Here is a 20,941-nt window from a genome sequence, read left to right as displayed (position 1 = left end):
ATTGCGAGTGGCTTTTACTTTTGCACGAAACGAAAGTAGCACTAGCTGGGAGCTTCATCTAGATGAAATTATGAACAATTCAAATAATAATCAGCTCTTCCCTAAAACATTCAAATGTATGCCTAAATGATAAAGGGGGATTTTATTTTCCAACTTAACCATATCTCCAAAACCACCAATGAACCATTTTATAAGAGGGAAGTCAACTGGAGTCCAGAACTAAATCCCGACAGAATATATGTGGGGTCACCTGAAGAGGGCTGAAGTGTTTTTCATCACAAAAAGTTGGGATTTTAAAAAGGGGTGTGTAAACTTGTGAGAGCCACTGTATGCAAGTTAAAGTCAACAACATTTCTTATTCTTATGTTTTTTATTTTTTCAAAGAAAAAGCAACTAAAACTAAATATAAAAACCCAAAATAATTGCAAATATTTAACAGCAAAAAGAACTGTAAGTCAACCCTCAGGATTTATGAGTTGTGTTAAAGTTGTTCGTAAATAAGAGCTTAAAAAAATATAAAAATAAATGTTTAGACAAACCATCACATTTTCAGGTCGAATCTCCATATTTACACAAAAAACTGTAAACCTCTTTTTAACTGCCCTGTAACCTGCTTTACTGGATCTGAAACTTAACACAAACTAAGGTCCAAGTTTCATTTATCAGACTTTTAAGATCACTGAGAAAAGGAAACTTAAGAAACAGAAATTTCCCTGTCTTGCTGCAGATTAATTTGGTCAATAACACATTTCTTTTTATCAAGGACATCCAGACAGGAGGATTCCCATTCAACCTTTGGTAACTATATAATAAACATAAAGACAAACAAACCTAAAACAGAGAACAAAACCAGAATTTGAAAGTCATACCTTGCATGGTTCTGTGCTGTTCTAGGGTATTGCATTTCCTCTAAATATGTAATAAAACCCACAGAACATGAAGCACAATAACCTTATCTATTTAGTTATTTGCTTCTGTTCCAGTTCGGCAACATTATAAATGAATATAGTAATAAACCTAAGTATTAAGTTATTTCTCAGAGATTGCTTAAATCCATTTTGAAATGTTTACAGAGGAACAAAAACGTTAATAATATTGTAACAGCGCACTAGTTTAGCACATTTTAGTCCTTAAAGTCTACTCTCAAATCTATTTTTAAAAAGCTATTTTGACCTAATAAGCACAGGCAAACTTGAGTGCCACAAAGCAGAGGCCAAACTAAAAAGAAAAAGGCCAAAATACAAAAACATAGTCATTTTTAACTTAAAAGATCTTAAAGAACTGTAAAAATCAACCAAATGACCTACAGCATAATCTAAATGACTGAGACAGATTATATTATAATTTAAAACTTCAAATGTGGCTTAGCCTGGAGCATCCAATGAAACCCAAACATGAGCTGCAGAACAGTGCTACTAGCCTACTCCTGTGTAGGTCGTTCCTGCTTTTCGGTTTCTCACATGCATTGTGCAGTTTACTAAAGTGGAATGTAAGAACTGGATAAGCAAATTGCATTAAAGAACACATGCAGCATGTAAATATTCATGAACATTCAGAATGACTCCACAGGAATTGGCCAAAGTGCTGATTTAAAATCCGTAGATACCAACTTACAGTTCAATACGGTGTGCAGTATGTTAATAGCGTCATTGCTTTTGAGGTGGATCAGATTCTTTCTCTAGCCGTAAAGGATTCTTCTGCTGAACCTGCAGCGCACTTTCTTTTAAAAAGTAAGAAAGCAAGAGCAACGCTCAGTTTTTGAAGGCTCCGCTGCGGCTGGCTCGGCTGATGAACTCTTTGAGCATAGCTCCGTCTACTTGCCAGAAAGCTTCAGTCTGAGTCACCTGAGTCAGATGGTTTACGCAAAACTTAAAGCAAAATTCTTCAAGATCCTGAAAAAGAAAAGACAATCATGATTAGAATGAAGATTCCCTCAGATGACAAGACTGTTAGACTGAAACATAAAGGATGGTGGGAGTAAAAAAAATGTCAAACTGAAATGTATCGGAAGAATTTAGAAGTAATGTTTAGGAAGATATTACTCATGCAGTTCCCTATAAGTACACTAGAGGTCACTAAAGAGAGTGATAATTCTTAACTGATGTGTCTGTTCAAGTGCAAACTTTTTCATCACAACATAAATGTATTTTACTGGGATGATATATAACAGACCAGTACAGAGTAGTAAATATTAGTGAAGTGGCAGCCTCCCTGAGTCAATACTTTGCAGAACATTTTACTGCAGTTACACTTAAAACTCTTTTGGGGTGTGTCTCTACCAGCTTTGCACACGTAGAAACTGATATTTTTGACCATTTTTTTGTAAGTTAGCTCAAAGCCCGGTCAGACTAGATGGTCAGGATCTGTAAACAAATGTTCAAGTCTTGCCACAGATTCTCAATTTGGTTTAGGTTTGGACTAACACAAGAATAGAAGAGCGTGGTGGTCGGGCAGGGGTAAAAACAAGCCACGTTTAGAGGCTTCACTCCTCAACGCAGCCCGAGAGCTGGTTCAACTCCCAGTTCAGGCAGTTTTGCTGCATGTCATCCCTCTCTCTCTTTACGCCTTTCCTGTCGACTTATTTACCACATAAAAAATCTCAAAAAAAAAAAGAATATGCTTTGAGATAAACTGTTTTCATTGTAGCTCTGGCTGCATGTTTATGGTCGTGCTGCTCGAAGGTGGACCTCGGCCCTAGACTCAAGTCTTGGAGCCTCTAGCAGGCTTTCTTCTAGGATTGTCCCGTTTAGCTCCATCTATCTGTCCATCTACTTTGAGCAGCTTCTTTCTACCTTTTGAAGAAAAACATCCCCACAGCATGACGCTGCCATGCATCACTTTGAGGGTGGTGTGTTTAGGGGTGATATGGAGTACTTACTAACTACCACACAAATTCAGTTATGATGTCATCTGACCTGGACACCTTCCACACATTTACTATACCCTCTTCATGCCTTGTGGCAAACTGCAAACAAGACTTCTAATGGCTTCAACAACATGGTTTTCTTCTTGCCTCTCTTCCATAAGAGCCACATTTGTGGAGTGCAAGATTAATAGTTGTCCTGTCAACAGATTCTCCCACCTGAGCTGTGGATCTATGAAGCTCCTTTATACCAACTTCTCTGATTATCGCCATCAGTCTGTTTACACGGACAGCCATGTCTTCATAGGTCTGCCGTTGTGCCATACTCTTCATTTTTGTATGATGGATTTAAAATATCTCCATTAAGTTTTGCTTGGGCTATAGTTTCATACATGCTGTTTTAAACATCTCCACAAATTTATCCCTGACCTTTCTGCTGTGTTCCTTGGTCTTCATGATGCTGTTTGTTCACCTCTGAGGCCTTCACAGAACAGCTCGAGGATTCTTTACCAAGTAGATGTGTTCTGAAGGCAACTTGTTTCAGTGGATTTTATTTAAGGGTGTCAGATTAAAATTGTGCTGAAAACAAATGTATGAAACACTTTTCAGATCTTTTTTTCTGACAAGTTGTAAAGCCATGCATCCTTTTTCTTCCACTTCACAATCATGTTTTACTATGCATTGTTCTATCATGGAAAATCCCCCAAAATAAACTGATGTATTTAGTTGCAGCGTGATTAAATTTGAAAAGGTTAATGGAAATGAACACCTTTGTAAGGGACTGTATCTGTAAAGGTGGAAAAGTTCACCATAATCTGAAGGAGGAAATTTGGACTGTATATTTTCCAAGCAGCATTATAATAATACGCATCTCAGGTTCTTTAACCCTCTCCAGGCACTTTAAATTTGACTTTAGATTATTGTCTTTGGTGATGTGTTAATCAAACATTGCTGCAGGAATTATAAAGCATGAGTTGGATCCTAGTTTGAAGAATTAAACCTTGCATTAAGTGTATTAAATCTTTACTATGGCAACAGTGGAGAGCAATTCTCTAGATAGCACTACCTCTGCATCATATCGAATGGCTGCAGACAGCAGGGTGAAGGCATTTTCTACAGTGATCCCCCTCTTGATTATCTGCTGACACAGACGCTTCAGGTGGTTTTCACAGTAAGACGTCGCCAGATCCAACAGGCCTGAAGCAAAAACACAAAAACTGTAGAAAATACATAACCCTAGATACACTGATTATCTGACATATTTAGAAAATGTTATGTTTTACCAATGGCGTCCTCAGGTGGCAGGTCAACAGAGTCTGTGTAGAGAAACTGCAGGAAGGATCTGTAGACAGGGTATGAAAACTGGCTGATCTCGATCACCTCCTGCTGATCCTCCGTCCACTGGGAGCGAAACATCGAGCGGAAATGCTCACACCTAATGGCACACAAAAGACCTTAATTTAGGCTGAACAAAGAAGTATTGATGCATGGAATAAAACAGGGATCACGAAAGATAAAATCAAATGTTTGGGTTTCGACTACTGCATCGGAAACAAACATGTCAGTAGCTGTTTTGCATTATTGGAGTGGGATAGAATGCAGTGTGTTTCTGCACAAAGCACATAAATTAATCTCCATATTCTCAGCAGCAAGCAGGGTGCGCCAACTCTCCTCTGACTGCACATGCTTAAAAGTAAAAGATTTGTTCAAGGCGCAACTGACAGATAAGTTACTGTATATGTTTTTATCAGGGTGCTTCTAATAGCATCCTGGGCCATGGCGCATATCAAAAACCACTGCTGCGTGCAAGTAGACAATATTTCATATTTCAGGAGTTCAAATTGGTGTTTGAGCTCCCAATAGAAATAGATACAAACCTGATCTTCAGGACAGCTTTGTGAACATGGATGCATTTTCCATCAACGCTGAACTTAAGGTCGGCGGTTTCTGGACTGTCAAACTCTTTCCTGAGAGCCTCGGAAACTGTCATGAAGTCATCATGCTCTGAAAAAGCAAAGTCTAGTTCATTGCTGTTCAATGCAACTTAAAAACAAATCATTCTGCCTGTAGCATTCACAGCAACATTTTAGCACAGTTCACTCAATATTTATTGGCACGTCTGATAAGGATGTTTAAAGAGCATTAAAATAAATGCATCTTTGATTGCAGGAGCAAATCCTCACACTGAAAATGTATTCATTGAGGGAAGAAAAAAAAAAAAAATCAGAAATAATTGCTTTTAACAAAATAATTTAACAATATTTGTTGCAACCCTATTATTTCCAATAAAATAAATGTGCTCTAAATAAACCATGTGGTTTGATCAGACGAGACTATCACTGAGCCTTTCCTGTTAAGTACGGTGGTGAATTTGTGATGCTGTGGGCCTGTTTCTCTTTCAAAAGCTCAGTGGACCTTGTTAGAATGTATGTCACGATGAACTGACATCTTTTATAAAAACCTGCTGAACTCTACCAGTAAACATTAATCAGTAAATATCGTCACAAGGTCTTTCAGCATGATAATGATCTGAAATCTACGGCCCAATCAACACAGTAATGCTTCACCAGACACACAATCAACCCTCTTCCTTGACTGTTTTAGGCCTTAGACTCTGGACAATCTAGAGAGACTGTGCAAAGATGCTCCAACCTTGTGAATTGTTTTAAGAGAAGGCTAAATGTTGTCCAGTTGACAAAAGTGATTAAAAGCAGGACAGCAATTACTTTGCGAGTTTGTAAAAAAGAAAACGTGGACTTTTTCACCACTTAATAAATGAACTCAAATTACTGGCTGGGTTTTTGTGCTAGTTTTTAGTGTGGGAATATGTTACTGCAATAAAAGACGAATTTATTATTTCACATTTTCTTAAACACCATTACCAGGGGTGGTAAAAGGTTTGGAGGGCGTTGTAAATGAGTGGTCCTCATCGTTTTCTTTTTCTCACCCATACACACGAGGCGCCACATCACGGAGGGTGTAGCGAAGCAGGCAAACACGTCATCTGTACTGGTGAAGTGGGTGAGGTGGGGCAGGGAGATCAACTGGCCTCGACACTGCCCCCACATGTACACCTGGAAAACAGGTATTTTAATTAGCATTTTAATAACCAACTACTGTTCTTCTATTGCGAATACACTATTAAGTTATATATTTCTTTTACATTGTTCAACTATACAGGTGATTTAAAACTTTTGCAAAAACTTTACTTTTTTTTTTTTCCCCCTATCAGAGATTCAGTGTAACATTTATTTTTATGCTGCTTTTGCACATAAAGAAACTGTCCTGAGGTAGATGTCAGTTATTTTTACCATAACCAATAACTCAAACGGACCACATCCCAGGGGAAAATAAGCTACCTGAATGATTCATAGCACTGTCCGTATGTAAATATAACAAAGATGCAAATCAGATATGTACCTTGCCGCTTTGAGTCTTGGCTGCTGAAGTATGTGTTGAGTGGCATGCTGCAATCTCCACAACCCTACAGGATTACAGATGTGTTAATGCACAGCACAGAAACTCGTGATGTTTATCTGCCCTGGAGCCGTTGTTCACGAAAAGGAAAAAGATCATTTTGACAAGTGACGATTACTTCTAGCTTCCTGTGGAAGTTAAAGTTAAAGGGTTGAAACCTTGTAAGACAGGAAGCAGGAAGAGTAAATCTTAACAGGAAGAAGAACCTTTTGTTCTAAATGCTTTTCCTTCCACTCTACCTCTCTTTGTCAGCCATGATTTGCACAGGACTGAGCTGGTTGTTCTTATTGCCAGTTCCTAGTTGACCATAGGTATTTGCTCCCCAGGCATACAGTAGTCCTTCATCTGTTAAGGCCAAGCAGTGTCCGTATCCTGATACAATCTGGAAAGTAGGTAAAGAGCTGTTGGTGCTGAAGATGAAAGTTTGACAAATCCAATTAAATCACCGAAACCATGATTACGTTAGACTTTAGTAACAGCAGGTCTTCTTAAATATTGACATCTTCATTTAGTAACAGATTAGGTTGCAAGGTATCTCACCTGTTGAATGCAGAGTCCTTGGAGTGTAGCAATACGACAAGGAGACAGCTGATTGCTGTTGTTCCCAATTCCCAGCTGCCCATTCCCATTGTAGCCCCAACCATAAACCTAAACATACAAAACAACATTGTATGAATTTCAGGTTCTTAAAAGGATCAGAAAGATTAAAAACAGCATCACCACCTCTCCGTTGTCAACCAGAGCCATGGAGGAGGTTTGTCCACATGTGATGCCCACCGCAGTCTTCCCCTGCAGGCAGCCACAGACCTTCCTTGGGTATGGCTGGTTGGCTGTGGAGCCTGAACCCACCTGGCCACTGTTATTATAACCCCATGCAAACACCTGCAGGGACGATGGTAATGTTACGACAGTCTTAAAAGCAAACTAAAATATTTCTATTAATCTACTTTATGATTGGATAAATCATTTAATTCTCAACAGGCTAATTCTATTGGCATCTCAAGAAATTACCTGCAAATTAAATCATTCATAGTTATTCCTGTGATGAATAATTATTTCATGACAACCATAATTAGTGTAGAAATATTTTTGTGTAATTCTCAAAAGAGCAGAAAAGGTAAATTACACAAAATAAACAGAAAATAACAGGTTCCCATGGTGACAGTGAACATTTCTAATTAGAATATTATCTTCTCTACAAATGATTGAATATAACATTTTAACTCTTGCCACAGTTATGTCTACCATCGATTTTTAAACAAAACCATTGACTGAGTTTCTCCTCATTTCTGAGCCAAAAACAATTCTCTTCATAAAACCATTAGGTCTCATATGAAACATTATGTGATAAAGCTCTGCTGCCCCTGCAGGTTTAGGGGGTTAGTCATCACACCTAAAAGCTGTTTTACCTTAATTTTGAAAAAAGATGCTTTAATTCATGATGTGTTCATAGGAAAAGCATTATAATATGTAAGGATTACAGTATTTCAAAAATATATGGTTACAATAGGAGTCAGTGTGACCAAATCAGTAACAATTGTAATTTTATGCAGCTTCCAATAGAAGGGATGATGGAATTTAAAAAATAAAAAACAATTATAGTTTAAGCTTTAAACAATTAGCCTTTAAAAATACTAATATCAATAATCAAAAAAAGTTTGCATAATGTACCTGTTAATATAGTTGAACTATGATCGCCACACACTTAACGCTTTAGGCATCACTGTCAAGCCCTCGCCCAAAATATACTATTTGACGGTATTTAACCTTGTTAATAGGAACAGCCCAGCCTGCTTATTAAAGGGCACAGCCTAATTAGCTTTATCGTCTTTAGGTTATAAATAGCTTGCTTAGAGCGACACTGGAGCAGGAAATGGTGAATTAAGTTGTCAACTGATTCATCTGAAACCAATTTAATACCATCTAATGCTTGAAAGGGTGTTGTTCCAATTTTAGGGTAAACTTCTGGTAAATTTCTTTGTACAAGTAAACGATAAAGTTAGGAACATCCCAAACTTGTCACCTATTATTACCCTATTGAAAATCCTTCCTAAGACCCCATCAACAAGCTACAGCTGTCTCTACTCACCTCTTGTACGTGATAAATTGTGTCAATGTTAATCACTTAACACTTAAATGCACTGATTAAAAACAAGACAATAAGATGAAGTGCTTACATCTCCATCGTGAGTGAGAGCCAGAGAATGATGCGAGCCGCATGCCACCTCCGTCACTTTCTTGTTCTGCAGGTTAGTTGTGATCGCCACGGCTGAAAGTCCCGGGTTGGTCGTGCCGTTCCCTAGCTGGCTGTAACCATTGTGCCCCCAAGCAAACAGCTGTCCATCTGAGATATAGTAACGGAAAGTTTGAACAAAGGTCCTAGATTTTCCAGACGCTCAATGAACACAATTAAGAGACATGAACAGTAGGAAAACCTCATCTGTTTTTTCGTTTGTTCGTTCGTCGTCTTCCGCTTATCCAGGACCGGGTCGCGGGGGCAGCAGACTCAGCAGAGACGCCCAGACGTCCCTCTCTCCAGACACCTCCTCCAGCTCCTCCAGGGGGAGCCCAAGGCGTTCCCAGGCCAGCCGAGAGACATAGTCCCTCCAGCGTGTCCTGGGCCGTTCCCTGGGCCTCCTCCCGGTGGGACGTGCCTGGAACACCTCCCGAGGAAGGCGTCCAGGAGGCATCCGGTATAGATGCCCGAGCCACCTCAACTGGCTCCTCTCAATGTGGAGGAGCAGCGGCTCTACTCCGAGCTCCTCCCGGATGGCCGAGCTCCTCACCCTATCTCTAAGGGAGTGCCCGGCCACCCTACGGAGGAAGCTCATTTCAGCCGCTTGTATCCGTGATCTCGTTCTTTCGGTCATGACCCAAAGTTCATGGCCATAGGTGAGGGTAGGAACGTAGACCGACCGGTAAATTGAGAGCTTTGCTTTTCGGCTCAGCTCTCTCTTCACCACAATGGACCGGCACAGCGCCCCCATTACTGTGGCAGCCGCACCGATCCATCTGTCGATCTCCTGCTCCATTCTTCCCTCACTCGTGAACAAGACCCCGAGATACTTAAACTCCTCCACTTGAGGCAGGAACTCCCCTCCAACCTGAAGAGGACAAGCCACCTGTTTCCGGTCGAGTACCATGGCCTCGGACTTGGAGGAGCTGATCCTCATCCCAGCCGCTTCACACTCGGCTGCGAACCGCCACAGCGCATGCTGTAGGTCTTGGCTAGAGGGGGCCAGCAGGACCACGTCATCCGCAAAAAGAAGAGACGAAATCCACTGGTCCCCAAACCAGACCCCCTCCGGCCCTTGGCTGCGTCTAGAAATCCTGTCCATAAAAGTTATGAACAGGACCGGCGACAAAGGGCAGCCCTGCCGGAGTCCAACATGCACTGGGAACAGGTCCGACTTAGTGCCGGCAATGCGGACCAAACTCCTGCTCCGCTCGTACAGGGACCGGATGGCCCCTAATAAAGGGCCCCCGATTCCATACTCCTGGAGCACCCCCCACAGGGCATCACGAGGGACACAGTCGAATGCCTTCTCCAGGTCCACAAAACACATGTGAACCGGTTGAGCAAACTCCCATGATCCCTCGAGTACCCTGTAGAGGGTATAGAGCTGGTCCAGTGTTCCACGGCTGGGACGAAAACCACACTGTTCCTCCTGAAGCCGAGGTTCGACTATCGGTCGGACTCTCCTCTCCAATACCCTGGCGTAGGCCTTACCAGGGAGGCTGAGGAGTGTGATCCCCCTGTAGTTGGAACACACCCTCCGGTCCCCCTTCTTATAAAGGGGGACCACCACCCCAGTCTGCCAGTCCAGAGGCACTGTCCCCGACCGCCACGCAATGTTGAAGAGGCGTGTCAACCATGACAGCCCTACAACATCCAGACACTTGAGGTACTCAGGGCGGATCTCATCCACCCCCGAAGCCTTGCCACCGCGGAGCTTTTTAACCACCTCGGTGACTTCAGCCTGGGTGATGAAAGAGTCCAACCCCGAGTCCCCAGCCTCTGTTTCCACCACGGAATGCGTAATGGCAGGATTGAGGAGATCCTCGAAGTACTCCTTCCACCGCCCGATAATGTCCTCAGTCGAGGTCAGCAGTCTCCCGCCCCCACTATAAACAGTGTTGGCAAAGCACTGCTTCCCCCTCCTGAGGCGCCGGACGGTTTGCCAGAATCGCTTCGAGGCCAACCGGTAGTCCTTCTCCATGGCCTCACCGAACTCTTCCCAGGCCCGAGTTTTTGCCTCTGCCACAGCCCGGGCCGCAGCACGCTTGGCCTCACGGTACCCGTCAGCCGCCTCAGGAGTCCCACAAGCCAACCACAGCCGATAGGACTCCTTCTTCAGCTTAACAGCATCCCTTACTGCCGGTGTCAACCACCGTGTTCTGGGATTGCCGCCACGACAGGCACCGCAGACCTTACGGCCGCAGCTATGGGCAGCAGCATCGACAATAGATGCAGAGAACACGGTCCACTCGGACTCTATGTCTCCAACATCCCCCGGGATCTGGTCGAAGCTCTCCCGGAGGTGGGAGTTGAATACATCCCTGGCCGAGGGCTCCGCCAGGCGTTCCCAGCAGACCCTCACTATGCGCTTGGGCCTGCCGAGTCTGTCCGGCTTTCTCCTCCTCCAGCGGATCCAACTCACCACCAGGTGATGATCAGTGGACAGCTCAGCCCCTCTCTTCACCCGAGTGTCCGAAACATGCGGCCGAAGGTCTGATGATACGACAACAAAGTCGATCATCGACCTCCTGCCTAGGGTGTCCTGGTGCCAAGTGCACTGATGGACACCCTTATGTTTGAACATGGTGTTCGTTATGGACAATCCGTGACTAGCACAGAAGTCCAATAACAAAACACCACTCGGATTCAGATCGGGGAGGCCATTCCTCCCGATCACGCCTCTCCAGGTGTCACTGTCGTTCCCCACGTGGGCGTTGAAGTCCCCCAACAGAATAATGGAGTCCCCGGGAGGGGCACTTTCCAGCACCCCCGACAGGGACGCCAAGAAGGCAGGGTACTCTGCACTATCACTCGGCCCGTAGGCTGAAATGATAGTCAGAGACCTCTCCCCAACCCGAAGGCGCAGGGATACAACCCTCTCATCCACTGGGGTAAACCCCAACACGAGACGGCTGAGCTGGGGGGCAACAAGCAAACCCACACCAGCCCGCCCCCTCTCCCCGTGTGCCACTCCAGAGTAGAAGAGAGTCCAACCCCTCTCAAGGAGATGGGTTCCAGAGCCCACACTGTGCGTGGAGGCGAGCCCGACTATTTCTAGTCGATATCTCTCGACCTCCCGCACAAGCTCAGGCTCCTTCCCCCCCAGCGAGGTGACATTCCACGTCCCTAGAGCCAGCCTAAGCATCCGGGGATCGGGCCGTTGAGGTCTCCACCTTCGTCCGCCACCCAATCCTCTTTGCACCGGTCCCTCACGGTTCCCCCTGCAGGTGGTGGGCCCACTGGGGGATGGCCTCGCGTCTCTCGTTCGGGCTTGGCCCGGCCGGGTCCCGCGAGGAGCAACCCGGCCACCAGGCGCTCTCCGACGAGTCCCGACCCCAGGCCTGGCTCCAGGGTGGGACCCCGGCTCCGCCGTACCGGGCGACGTCACGTGCCTCGATATTGTGTTCTTCATGAGGGGTTCTTGAACCATTCTTTGTCTGACCCATCACCTAGAACCTGTTTGCCATGGGAGACCCTACCAGGGGCATTTAGGCCCCAGACAACATAGCCTCTAGGATCATTTGAGCACTCAAACCCCTCCACCACGTTAAGGTGACGGTTCAAGGTTTTTTTGGTTTTTTTGCTGCAAGATTGTTAATAGTGTTATGATTGTTGGTTCTGTCAGAATATCAAGCTTTGGGCAACCTTGGCTCTAAAAAACATCCTAGGTGATCAAGTTACAAGTTTGTCTTGAAGTGGCATTGAAATAACAAATCGTGATCAGAAATCCCTTCACAATCACGGAGAAGACTGCTAACTTGATAGTTGTTCAGAAACCTGTCACTGACAGGCTCCACGAGGGTTAGGTTTCATTTCTAAAGAAGCTGGCTGGTTACAGAGTGCTTTATTATAGCTCATTGACAGGACTGTAAAGCAAAGCCCATTTAGGAGTTTGAGGGAGATTTCAGAACTTTCTCATTTCTTGTGTTAAGCCACTCCTTAACCAGAGACACCAGAAGCATCTTACCTGGGCTAAGGAGAAGATATCATCTGCTGGTGTTGGTCCACTGTGTTTTATCAAGTCCACAGTCATCATATATCAGAATATTTTAGAGCACTGAATGCTGCCCTCTGCTGACAAGCTTTATCAGGATCCTGATTTTATTTTTCAGCAGGACTCTGCACCTGCCAAGACTCACAAAAGTACCGATACCTGCTTTAATGATAATTGTATCAATGTGTAGACGAGCTGAAGGTCACTATTAAAGCCACCTGGGATTACTTATCACCCCAGCAGACCAACAGGCTGATTGCCTCCATGCCACTCGCATTTCTGCACTAATTCATGCCAAGGAGCCTCAACCTTGTACAGATTGCATGGAAGGCTCAGTACATGGAGATACTTTTCAGTAGACCAGTATCTCTGTGTGTAACATCATCCTTTTTAATAGTCCTTATGTAGTAATATTTACTTAAAAACAGAATAAAATGAGGAAAAACTACATAAAAACCAGAAAAACAGCCTCTAAAAGCTGCACAACCTATGAGATTTTAGCACTTACACAACAGCTAAAGACGCAAGAAACAAAGACTCCTTGTTTCCAAACTAAATGATTATTACAGCTAGTGAGCGTAATAACCTGCCTTCTGTAGCCAAAAGGACATGAGGTCCACTGCCGTAGCTGATGCTGGCAATCTTCTTCCCCTGCAGGAAGTCCAGCTTCTTTGGCACAATAGTGCTCACACTGTCACCTGTCCCCAGGCAGCCACTGCAGTTTAGACCAAATGCATATACCTGGAAAAAACAACAACACAGTAATAGTATACAAAGAGAGACGCGATAAAGAAAACATGTGCATTTTGGGTCACATAACAGCCTTTTATATCCAGCACAGTTCCTAAAGATGAGCTCCCTCCACACCTATTGGCACCTCTGTGTAGAGATGTGGAAAAAGTCTTAAAATGATATAGAAAAATTCATGCTTTTTAAAAATAAAAATCATACTTATTTCCACTGCTAACAGTTCCTGTAAAACAAGTGTAATGTGTGTGAATCTTTCTACTTTTGTCTCTGTGTGGATCTAGAAACGTAATTAGTAATCCATGACTTCGTGTATCACTAGTATATAAAAATGGTGTGCGACAAGAGCCCATTTCTCACAGTTACACTTCAAAATGGGAAAGAGAGGAAATATTTGTAACAAACGTAGCTACTGAAATAGAAAGACATTTCTAAAAAGGTCTTTTTAGGGGTGCCAATAAGAGTGGAGTTCCAAGTGAAACTGTTTATATTTCTTGGACTTTTTCATATTTTGTCACATTACAACTACAAACCTCAATGTATTTAATTGGGTTTTGATGAGGCAGATCAAAGCAAGGTAGTTCCTAATTGGTAAGTAGAAGTACAAGGATCCATGGTTTTCAAAGTTAAAAAAACAACAAAAACCTGAAATTTGGTTCCAGCTCCCCCAAGCTCATACTTTATGGAACCACTTTTTGCTTCAATTACAGCCTACAGTGTTTTTGGGGTATGTCCCTTCCAGCGCTACACGTCTACAGACTGACAGTTTCTCCACCTTATTTGTCTACTCAAATAGCTCAAGCTCTGTCAAGTTGGATGAAGAGAATCTGTGAACAGCATCGATCTGTGATCAACCATCTCCTGGATCAAAAACTACCTGACAAACAGACCACAGTTTGTGAGACTGAAGGGTTGTGAGTCTAACCAGGTAGTCAGCAGCACAGGAGCACCACAGGGGACTGTACTCTCACCATTTCTCTTCACTCTGTACACCTCAGACTTCCCGTACAAGACAGACTCCTGTCATCTGCAGAAATACTCGGATGATTCTGCAGTCGTGGGGTGGATCAGAGATGGACAAGAAGCTGAGTACAGGAAGGTGGTGGACCTCTTTGTGGCATGGTGTGAAAACAATCATCTCATTTTGAACGTGAATAAAACAAAGGAGATGGTTGTAGATTTTAAGAGAAACAGGAATAAGTCAAAAACTATTTCCATCATGGGAGAAGAAGTGGAGGTGGTGGAGGAGTATAAATACCTCGGTGTTCACCTGGACAACAGACTAGAGTGGAGATGCAACTGTGAAGCCATCTACAAGAAGGGACAGAGCAGACTGTACTTCTTGAGGAAGCTTAGGTCCTTTGGTGTTTGCAGCAAGATGCTGCATATCTTCTATAAGTCTGTTGTGGAAAGTGTGATCTCTTCTACCATCATCTGCTGGGGAAGCAGCATCAGAACCAGGGACTTAAAAAAGCTCAACAAGCTGATAAAGAAGCCTGGCTCTGTTCTGGGGACTCCTCTGGAACCTCTGGAGATCATTGTGGAAAGAAGGATTCTTCATAAAATGAAGAACATTATGGAGAACCCTGAGCATCTTCTTCATGAGACTGTCCTACAGCAACAGAGTGTCTTCAGTCAGAGGCTTCTTCAGATTTGCTGTAAGACGGACCTCTACAGGAGATCCATCCTGCCCACAGCCATCAGCATCTACAACAGTTCTTTGAGGAAACCTTCATAATATGAGCTACAACAACATTTAATTTCCCTTTTGGGATTAATAAAGTATTTTTGGATTGAATTGAATTGCTTATTAGCTTTAGGTCTGGGCCCTTTCAGCAAATAAACATAATCTGACCTACGTCATCCCATTGTAGCTTTGCCGGTATATTTAGTGTTATTGTACTGCTGGTAGGTGAACTTCCACCTCAGTCTTAAGCCTTCTGCAGCCTCTCACAGGTTTGCTTTCAGCATTCACCCTGCATGATGCTGCCACCACCACGTTTCATCGTGGAGATGGTGTGTTCAGGGAAATGTGCTGTGTTCATTTTCCACCACAAACCTTTTCATTTGGTTTCATCCAAACAGAGCACCTTCTACTACGTGTTTGAATTGTCTGCAAACTATAAACAGGACTTCTTATTGTGTTCGTTTTAACAATGGCTTCCTTTGCTCCAGTCTTCCATAAAAGCAAGATTTATTTTGAACAATTATTGGTTTTCATGTCGACAAATTCTTCCACCTGAACAGTTTGTGCTCACCTCATTTCCATGAGTAGTATAGATGACTTCGTTCGCTGATGTTCCATAGACACAGGCCTGCCGGACCGCGGCTCGCTCCTCACCGCTCAGCAGCGAGAACAGGGGCCATTTAGTGACATCTACCATAGCTGCTTCTAATTTTAGGTCTCCACACTGATGATGAGGAGGAAAAGTCAATAATGATGAAGCAGAGGAAAATGGTGGAGTTGGGGGGTTATTAGGGGAAGGGAGGAAGTTAAGCGGTGGAGAAGCATTCCTGCAGACAGAATAGAAGAGATTGTTAAAACAGGTCACAGAGAAAATAATCATATGTGTTCCCTTTCTTTCTTACTATCGTCTGACCAGAAACGGTACAATTTAGAAATCAAAATTGCTTTAAAGAAACAAAGCTTGTCCCTTAGGAGAAAAGAGCAGCAAGAAAAGATCAGCATTCTTGGTTTTGACTGTAATCGTATGATAGTGAGGGACGGCATGCAGTCAAAGCAGCACAAATGAGCCATTACAATGCTTAATCCTTCATGTGCTGATTAACACTAAATCAGCTCTTCTTCCGTCATTAACGCTGTGTCACTGAACTTGAACTAAACAAAACTAATAATATACTATACCATGTAAACTGCACTCCTGAAAGCTATCAGAAACATCCTGTACTACTAGACAAGCAGGAAACTCTTAAATTACTCAATTTTTAAATGGAGTTTGGTTGGGAGGCAAAAATGTATCCGCTGAATACAACTGCGTCATTTCATTCAAAGACTCTCCTTTTAACCTTAAAGTAAAATGTTTTATATATATTTTAATAACTCGTGTGAAACACCACGTCAAGGTGAAGGTAGATTGCGTATGACTGGCTTAGTTAGTTCAGCATTTTCATCGACATCTTCCTAAAGCATCTCTTAGCGACACCAGAGCTTTAAACGGGTTACAATAGAGCAAGGTTGTTTAAGCACCACGTAACTAACCATAAAAACTGTTCTATGCTAATTACAAGAGCCCTAAAAAGTTAACCGAACAACATCATTTACCCTGTGTTGTGAATACATACAGCTGCCTGGGATCAACTGTCTTCGTCTTCTTTGTTGGACTGCAGATTCAAGTTAGTAGTCATGTCAACGCAATGCTGCCCCCTCTGGTCAGCAGATTAATGGCAGTCACGAAAAAGATTGATGGAGAATAAATAAATGACTGAATTATATTATTAACTGGAATAACGCCTTGTAAATATTTATTTACAGACGTCTACAAAGATTTTGTAGATATTTATTCAGATTTTGTTGTGATTATGTGGTAACATTAAACAGATTAAATATTGTTAGCAGTAACTACAATTGCTAACAGATATAAACCTGATGAAATTTTACATGTTTTAGCACAGCTAGGAAATACCAGAATAATGAAAGAGATAATCTTTCTAAAGTTTCGAAAGAAAGATTTTCCTCAAATTCAGAGGTTTCCCTTTGAACTTTGCTGTCCTTAAACCACTTTGTAACTATTTTGGCTGTATGCTTAGGGTCATTGCCCATTTGGAGGACCTATTTCTGCTTAAGTATTAACTTCCTGGCTGAGTCCTTGAGCTGTTTTTTCAACATCGCCGCATACTGTTCTTTGCTCATGATTCCATCTATTTTGAAAGGTTTACCAGTCACTACCTGCAGCAAAAAAAGCCCACAGAACAACACACAATACTTTGCTACCTCTCTTGTATTCCACATTGTTCAAGATGTTGTCAGGGTTTCAAGCTACCCCCCTTTTCCTCTAAATATAATAATGATCATTGTGGCCAAACATTTCAAAAGTAGTTTTATTAGACTTAAGGACATGTCTCAAACATTAGGGTCTCTGTCTCTGAGTGCATTTGGAGACTAATCTGGCACTTTGCAATCTCTTACTTTTGTTTCAGGTGGTTGATGCATTTCACCCCAAAACACTTTTAACACTCTCCTCCATTGAAGAGTGCTATGCATGAACTAGTTTATGTATTGTAATTTTACTAACTGCCATACATAGAATTAAAACAATAGGATTTTAAATGCAGAGGCTGAAAAACTCACATCACAACCGCAACATGTACTTGTAGTTACCTTATATGGACAGCAGGTAGCGTACAGGCACATAGATTTCTGCGTTGTAGAGGTGCAACACATAGTCGATGCAGGTTTTATCTGCAAACCAGGATGCCTTCTATATTCAAATACATTTTTTATGACATCGGTTTAAGTGTCAGGTTTAATAATCAGTATATCTGGCTGATGATCTTTGGCCTGAATGGAAAAAGTGGAACATGAGATGTAAAGCCAATTCCTAAAGTATTTAGGCTTGAGAAAATGTTTTAATTACAAAATGTGAAGTCCTAAAAACATATTAGGCTAATTGTGTTTTAACCACCAGTAGCCTACTTGTGTTGCACTGAGCTGTGGTCTGCAGTCATCTGATATGCCCTGCCCTGGAAAAAGGCTGAGTTTTAATTTTCTCTCTGAGCCAACAGATCAATACATTAACAGCTCTGTGCGAACCCAGTTGTCCCACAGAGGCTCTCACTCCACAAATCTGCCACTCAGGGTTAATTGCTGTCACTTTGGGGATTATGACTCACCTTTTCTTTATTGCTCAAATATTTAGCAAATTGTGTGCACCGTCACATAATTTTTCCTATATTTCAACCTTTGCAAATTGTAGCATGTGTTATGTGCAGTGACTTTTTTAACCGAAGCTCTGAGAGAGAAAGAATTGCAGAATAATTACGTTATGTAAAACAAGTTTAATTTCTTATCAGTACAATTATCCTCAACTGTTTTCCAATGGCGCCTGCAACAGAGCTGAAAATTGTGTTTATTCCAGGAAGCAGTTTATAAATATGCAGATTTCCTGCCCAGACTTGGACACTGCAATACTTGGCAGTAGGATTGTTCACTCAGATTAAATATTATTGGCTGGTATGATCACTGTGAACAAATAACAGTCACCGAATTTACTTCTATCTAGCTAATTGGATAGAATGACCTGGGTGTGGTATTTTTAATTAGCTTTAATTACCTTTGTTCTTATTAGTGCAGCTGATAAGTGACTCATAAGTCATCACACTGACGCAGTGTGTTTTAAACCAGCATTTTCATCATTGCAGCTTTGTCATGCACCACATTCAATTCAACCATTGGCCAATCAGCTGTAGCACAGCCAGGGGTCCTCAGATGTCAACTTTAACTCACTTTAATTGTGTTTTCTCCAGATCTCCCTAACTAACTTCATTGGGGCTACAGGTCTAGATAAAGTAAATTCCTAACCGGTGGAAGGTGTTCAGGTGGCATCCTGAGGTATAAAAAATACTTTGTCAGTTCGTGTCTAAAATCTTCTTGTATGAATTATCCTATTTTTGCTAATTTAGAATTCCATAAAGCTTTATAGCAGATATTACATTAAATTAGATTACTTAATAGTTAATCAATTGGCCTCACAAATCGGTCATTCAATCAATCAATCTGACATTAATTCTTTATCTTCCAAAGAAATTACTAAGTTTTGGTGTAAAAGGGGATAAAAAAGGGTTACTTGCTCAGTTTAGCTTCAGGCGTTTCCCAGAAGAATGATGAGGAATTCAATTCAATTCAAATATAATTTATTTATCCCAAATAGAAATTAAAAGTTGATGTAGCTCTTCCAGTCTATTAACAGTCGAGTTGTGTGGACAGACAAATGGGCAATGGGCAATGTTGACAACAACAAAACAAAGGACTTTCAAATAGTCTCACTAGACCCAAGTGATCAAACTTGGCTTGAATAAAAGTTACTCTCAAATCACATCTATCACCTGATACGTCACTTGAGGTGGCCAGCTTCAAAAGTCTCTCTTACTTCCATAATTTCCAGCTTGAGGTTCCCCAATGAGGGAGAGCCACTGATCAGTTGTGAGCCAGTAATATCAGGGCTCAGTTCAACCCTTGACAACAAGCAGATGCTTTTCACACAGTAAAAATAAATAATAAAATATACAAACGGTCGTAGAGATGATTCAGCTGTCCAGCTTTCTTAAGCTGACAGAAAACTCTGGACTCCAGCTGGAAGCTTATCAAACCTCATCAGTGTCTTCAGGCTGGCATGCTCTAAACAACAAAACATTCTCTACAAACAAGAATGACACAATGTGGACGACCTGAGGAGAAAATAAGAGGTTGCAATGTCACATTGCATGGTCACCTGCACTACCACTTTAAAATAAATAACTTTAATTATTGGTTATTGATTGTGTCAAACACAGGTCTTTGTGTCTTGCTTGGTTTTGAATTTGGATTATTTTGGGTTGTTGGTTTTTGTCAGAAATGGTTTTCCATACTCTGTGTACATCTTAAAAAATCTGTTTATTTCAAATTGTACATTCAAGCTGCTCTTCATATGTTTGGCCACCAGATGCCACTGAAGAGGACTGTGTGTGAATAATGCACCTTTTTTCAAAACAAGCTTCAATACTTGGGAAAACTTCATTCGGCCATCACTAGCTTTCCTTTGAGCCGCAGATAGATGCTCACCAGTTTTCTATTCACTAATCACCACCCAGCATCTAAGGGACTAGTTTTCACTTACTCCTTTGACAGGTCCTCTGTCTACACTTCATCCTTCTTCCTGTTTGCTTCCTGCTGCCCACCTGTGATCCCTGTGGTTTTGGTTTCTTCTTATGTTGGGCTCTGTTTGTGAGTCTTTAGTTTTCCACATGGTCCATCTCCACTGCAGAACAGGACAAAGTCGTTGCATAATTATGATGGCCAAAGTGTTAAATTGTGGAGCTTAAAACAATTTCTGATGCCTTAAGAAAATGCACATTAATGCATCTGAGCTTTATTAGACGGGTGGAGGACAGCAGGACAGTCACGACTGGACCATGTTAAAACTTTGAGGAAATGTTTCGTCTTGAATAGGGAGAGAGAATAATTCTTACTGTTTAACGGAGGAGATGGTTCCACTGTTGAGGCACATGGAAATCTGAACTCTAGTCTTTTCTCCAGGCTTTCTCTTAATTCTCTTTACAATATAAACGTTGCATGTGCATCAGTAAAGGTGTCTGTAGATGCTCAGTTTTAACAAGGATCTAATGCTGTCATTGCCTCTGTTTAAATGATTTGAGGTGCTTGTGCTGTATTTGGGTTTGGAGGAACATTATACTCTTTAACTTCTTATTCTGACACATGCACATAAATGTTTTTAAACATGTTTCAATTATAAAGGCTTTCTATATAAAGTAGTAATGGCACACCATAATCAAAAATAAACGTATTGGTTGAATGGTTAAATAACTTTGAGGTTAACAGTAGGTCTGTACTTTGACTAGGCCATTCTAACATAGGGCTATGCTTTGATCTATACCCAAGCATTTT

The 20,941-nt window shown here is 42.0% G+C and overlaps 1 protein-coding gene across 3 annotated transcripts; it reads right to left on the bottom strand.

The window, feature by feature from the left end:
* Nucleotides 1-336: 336 nt before the first annotated feature.
* rcbtb1 (regulator of chromosome condensation (RCC1) and BTB (POZ) domain containing protein 1) lies at nucleotides 337-16,695 on the bottom strand. Of its 3 annotated transcripts, none has more exons than XM_047355045.1 (13): nucleotides 16,624-16,695; nucleotides 15,579-15,834; nucleotides 13,164-13,314; nucleotides 8,518-8,684; nucleotides 7,064-7,222; nucleotides 6,881-6,988; nucleotides 6,580-6,722; nucleotides 6,284-6,347; nucleotides 5,811-5,937; nucleotides 4,741-4,867; nucleotides 4,147-4,298; nucleotides 3,930-4,060; nucleotides 337-1,892 (listed from the first exon to the last, which is right to left on the bottom strand). In XM_047355045.1, the coding sequence occupies exons 2-13, from the start codon at nucleotides 15,702-15,704 to the stop codon at nucleotides 1,752-1,754; spliced, it is 1,596 nt and encodes a 531-aa protein (XP_047211001.1). In that variant the 5' UTR covers nucleotides 15,705-15,834; nucleotides 16,624-16,695; the 3' UTR covers nucleotides 337-1,751. The 3 variants fall into 3 exon arrangements, 2 of the variants coding, with proteins under 2 accessions (XP_047211001.1, XP_047211000.1); XM_047355044.1 differs by having other exon boundaries at nucleotides 16,604-16,675; XR_007036608.1 differs by lacking the exons at nucleotides 337-1,892; nucleotides 3,930-4,060 and having other exon boundaries at nucleotides 4,163-4,298; nucleotides 5,746-5,937; nucleotides 16,604-16,675.
* Nucleotides 16,696-20,941: the final 4,246 nt, after the last annotated feature.

This window comes from Girardinichthys multiradiatus, chromosome 24, assembly GCF_021462225.1.
Source record: "Girardinichthys multiradiatus isolate DD_20200921_A chromosome 24, DD_fGirMul_XY1, whole genome shotgun sequence".
NCBI lineage: Eukaryota > Metazoa > Chordata > Actinopteri > Cyprinodontiformes > Goodeidae > Girardinichthys > Girardinichthys multiradiatus.
The sequence above is the reverse complement of the archived record's forward strand: the minus strand, read 5'-3'. Positions and strand labels throughout refer to the sequence as shown.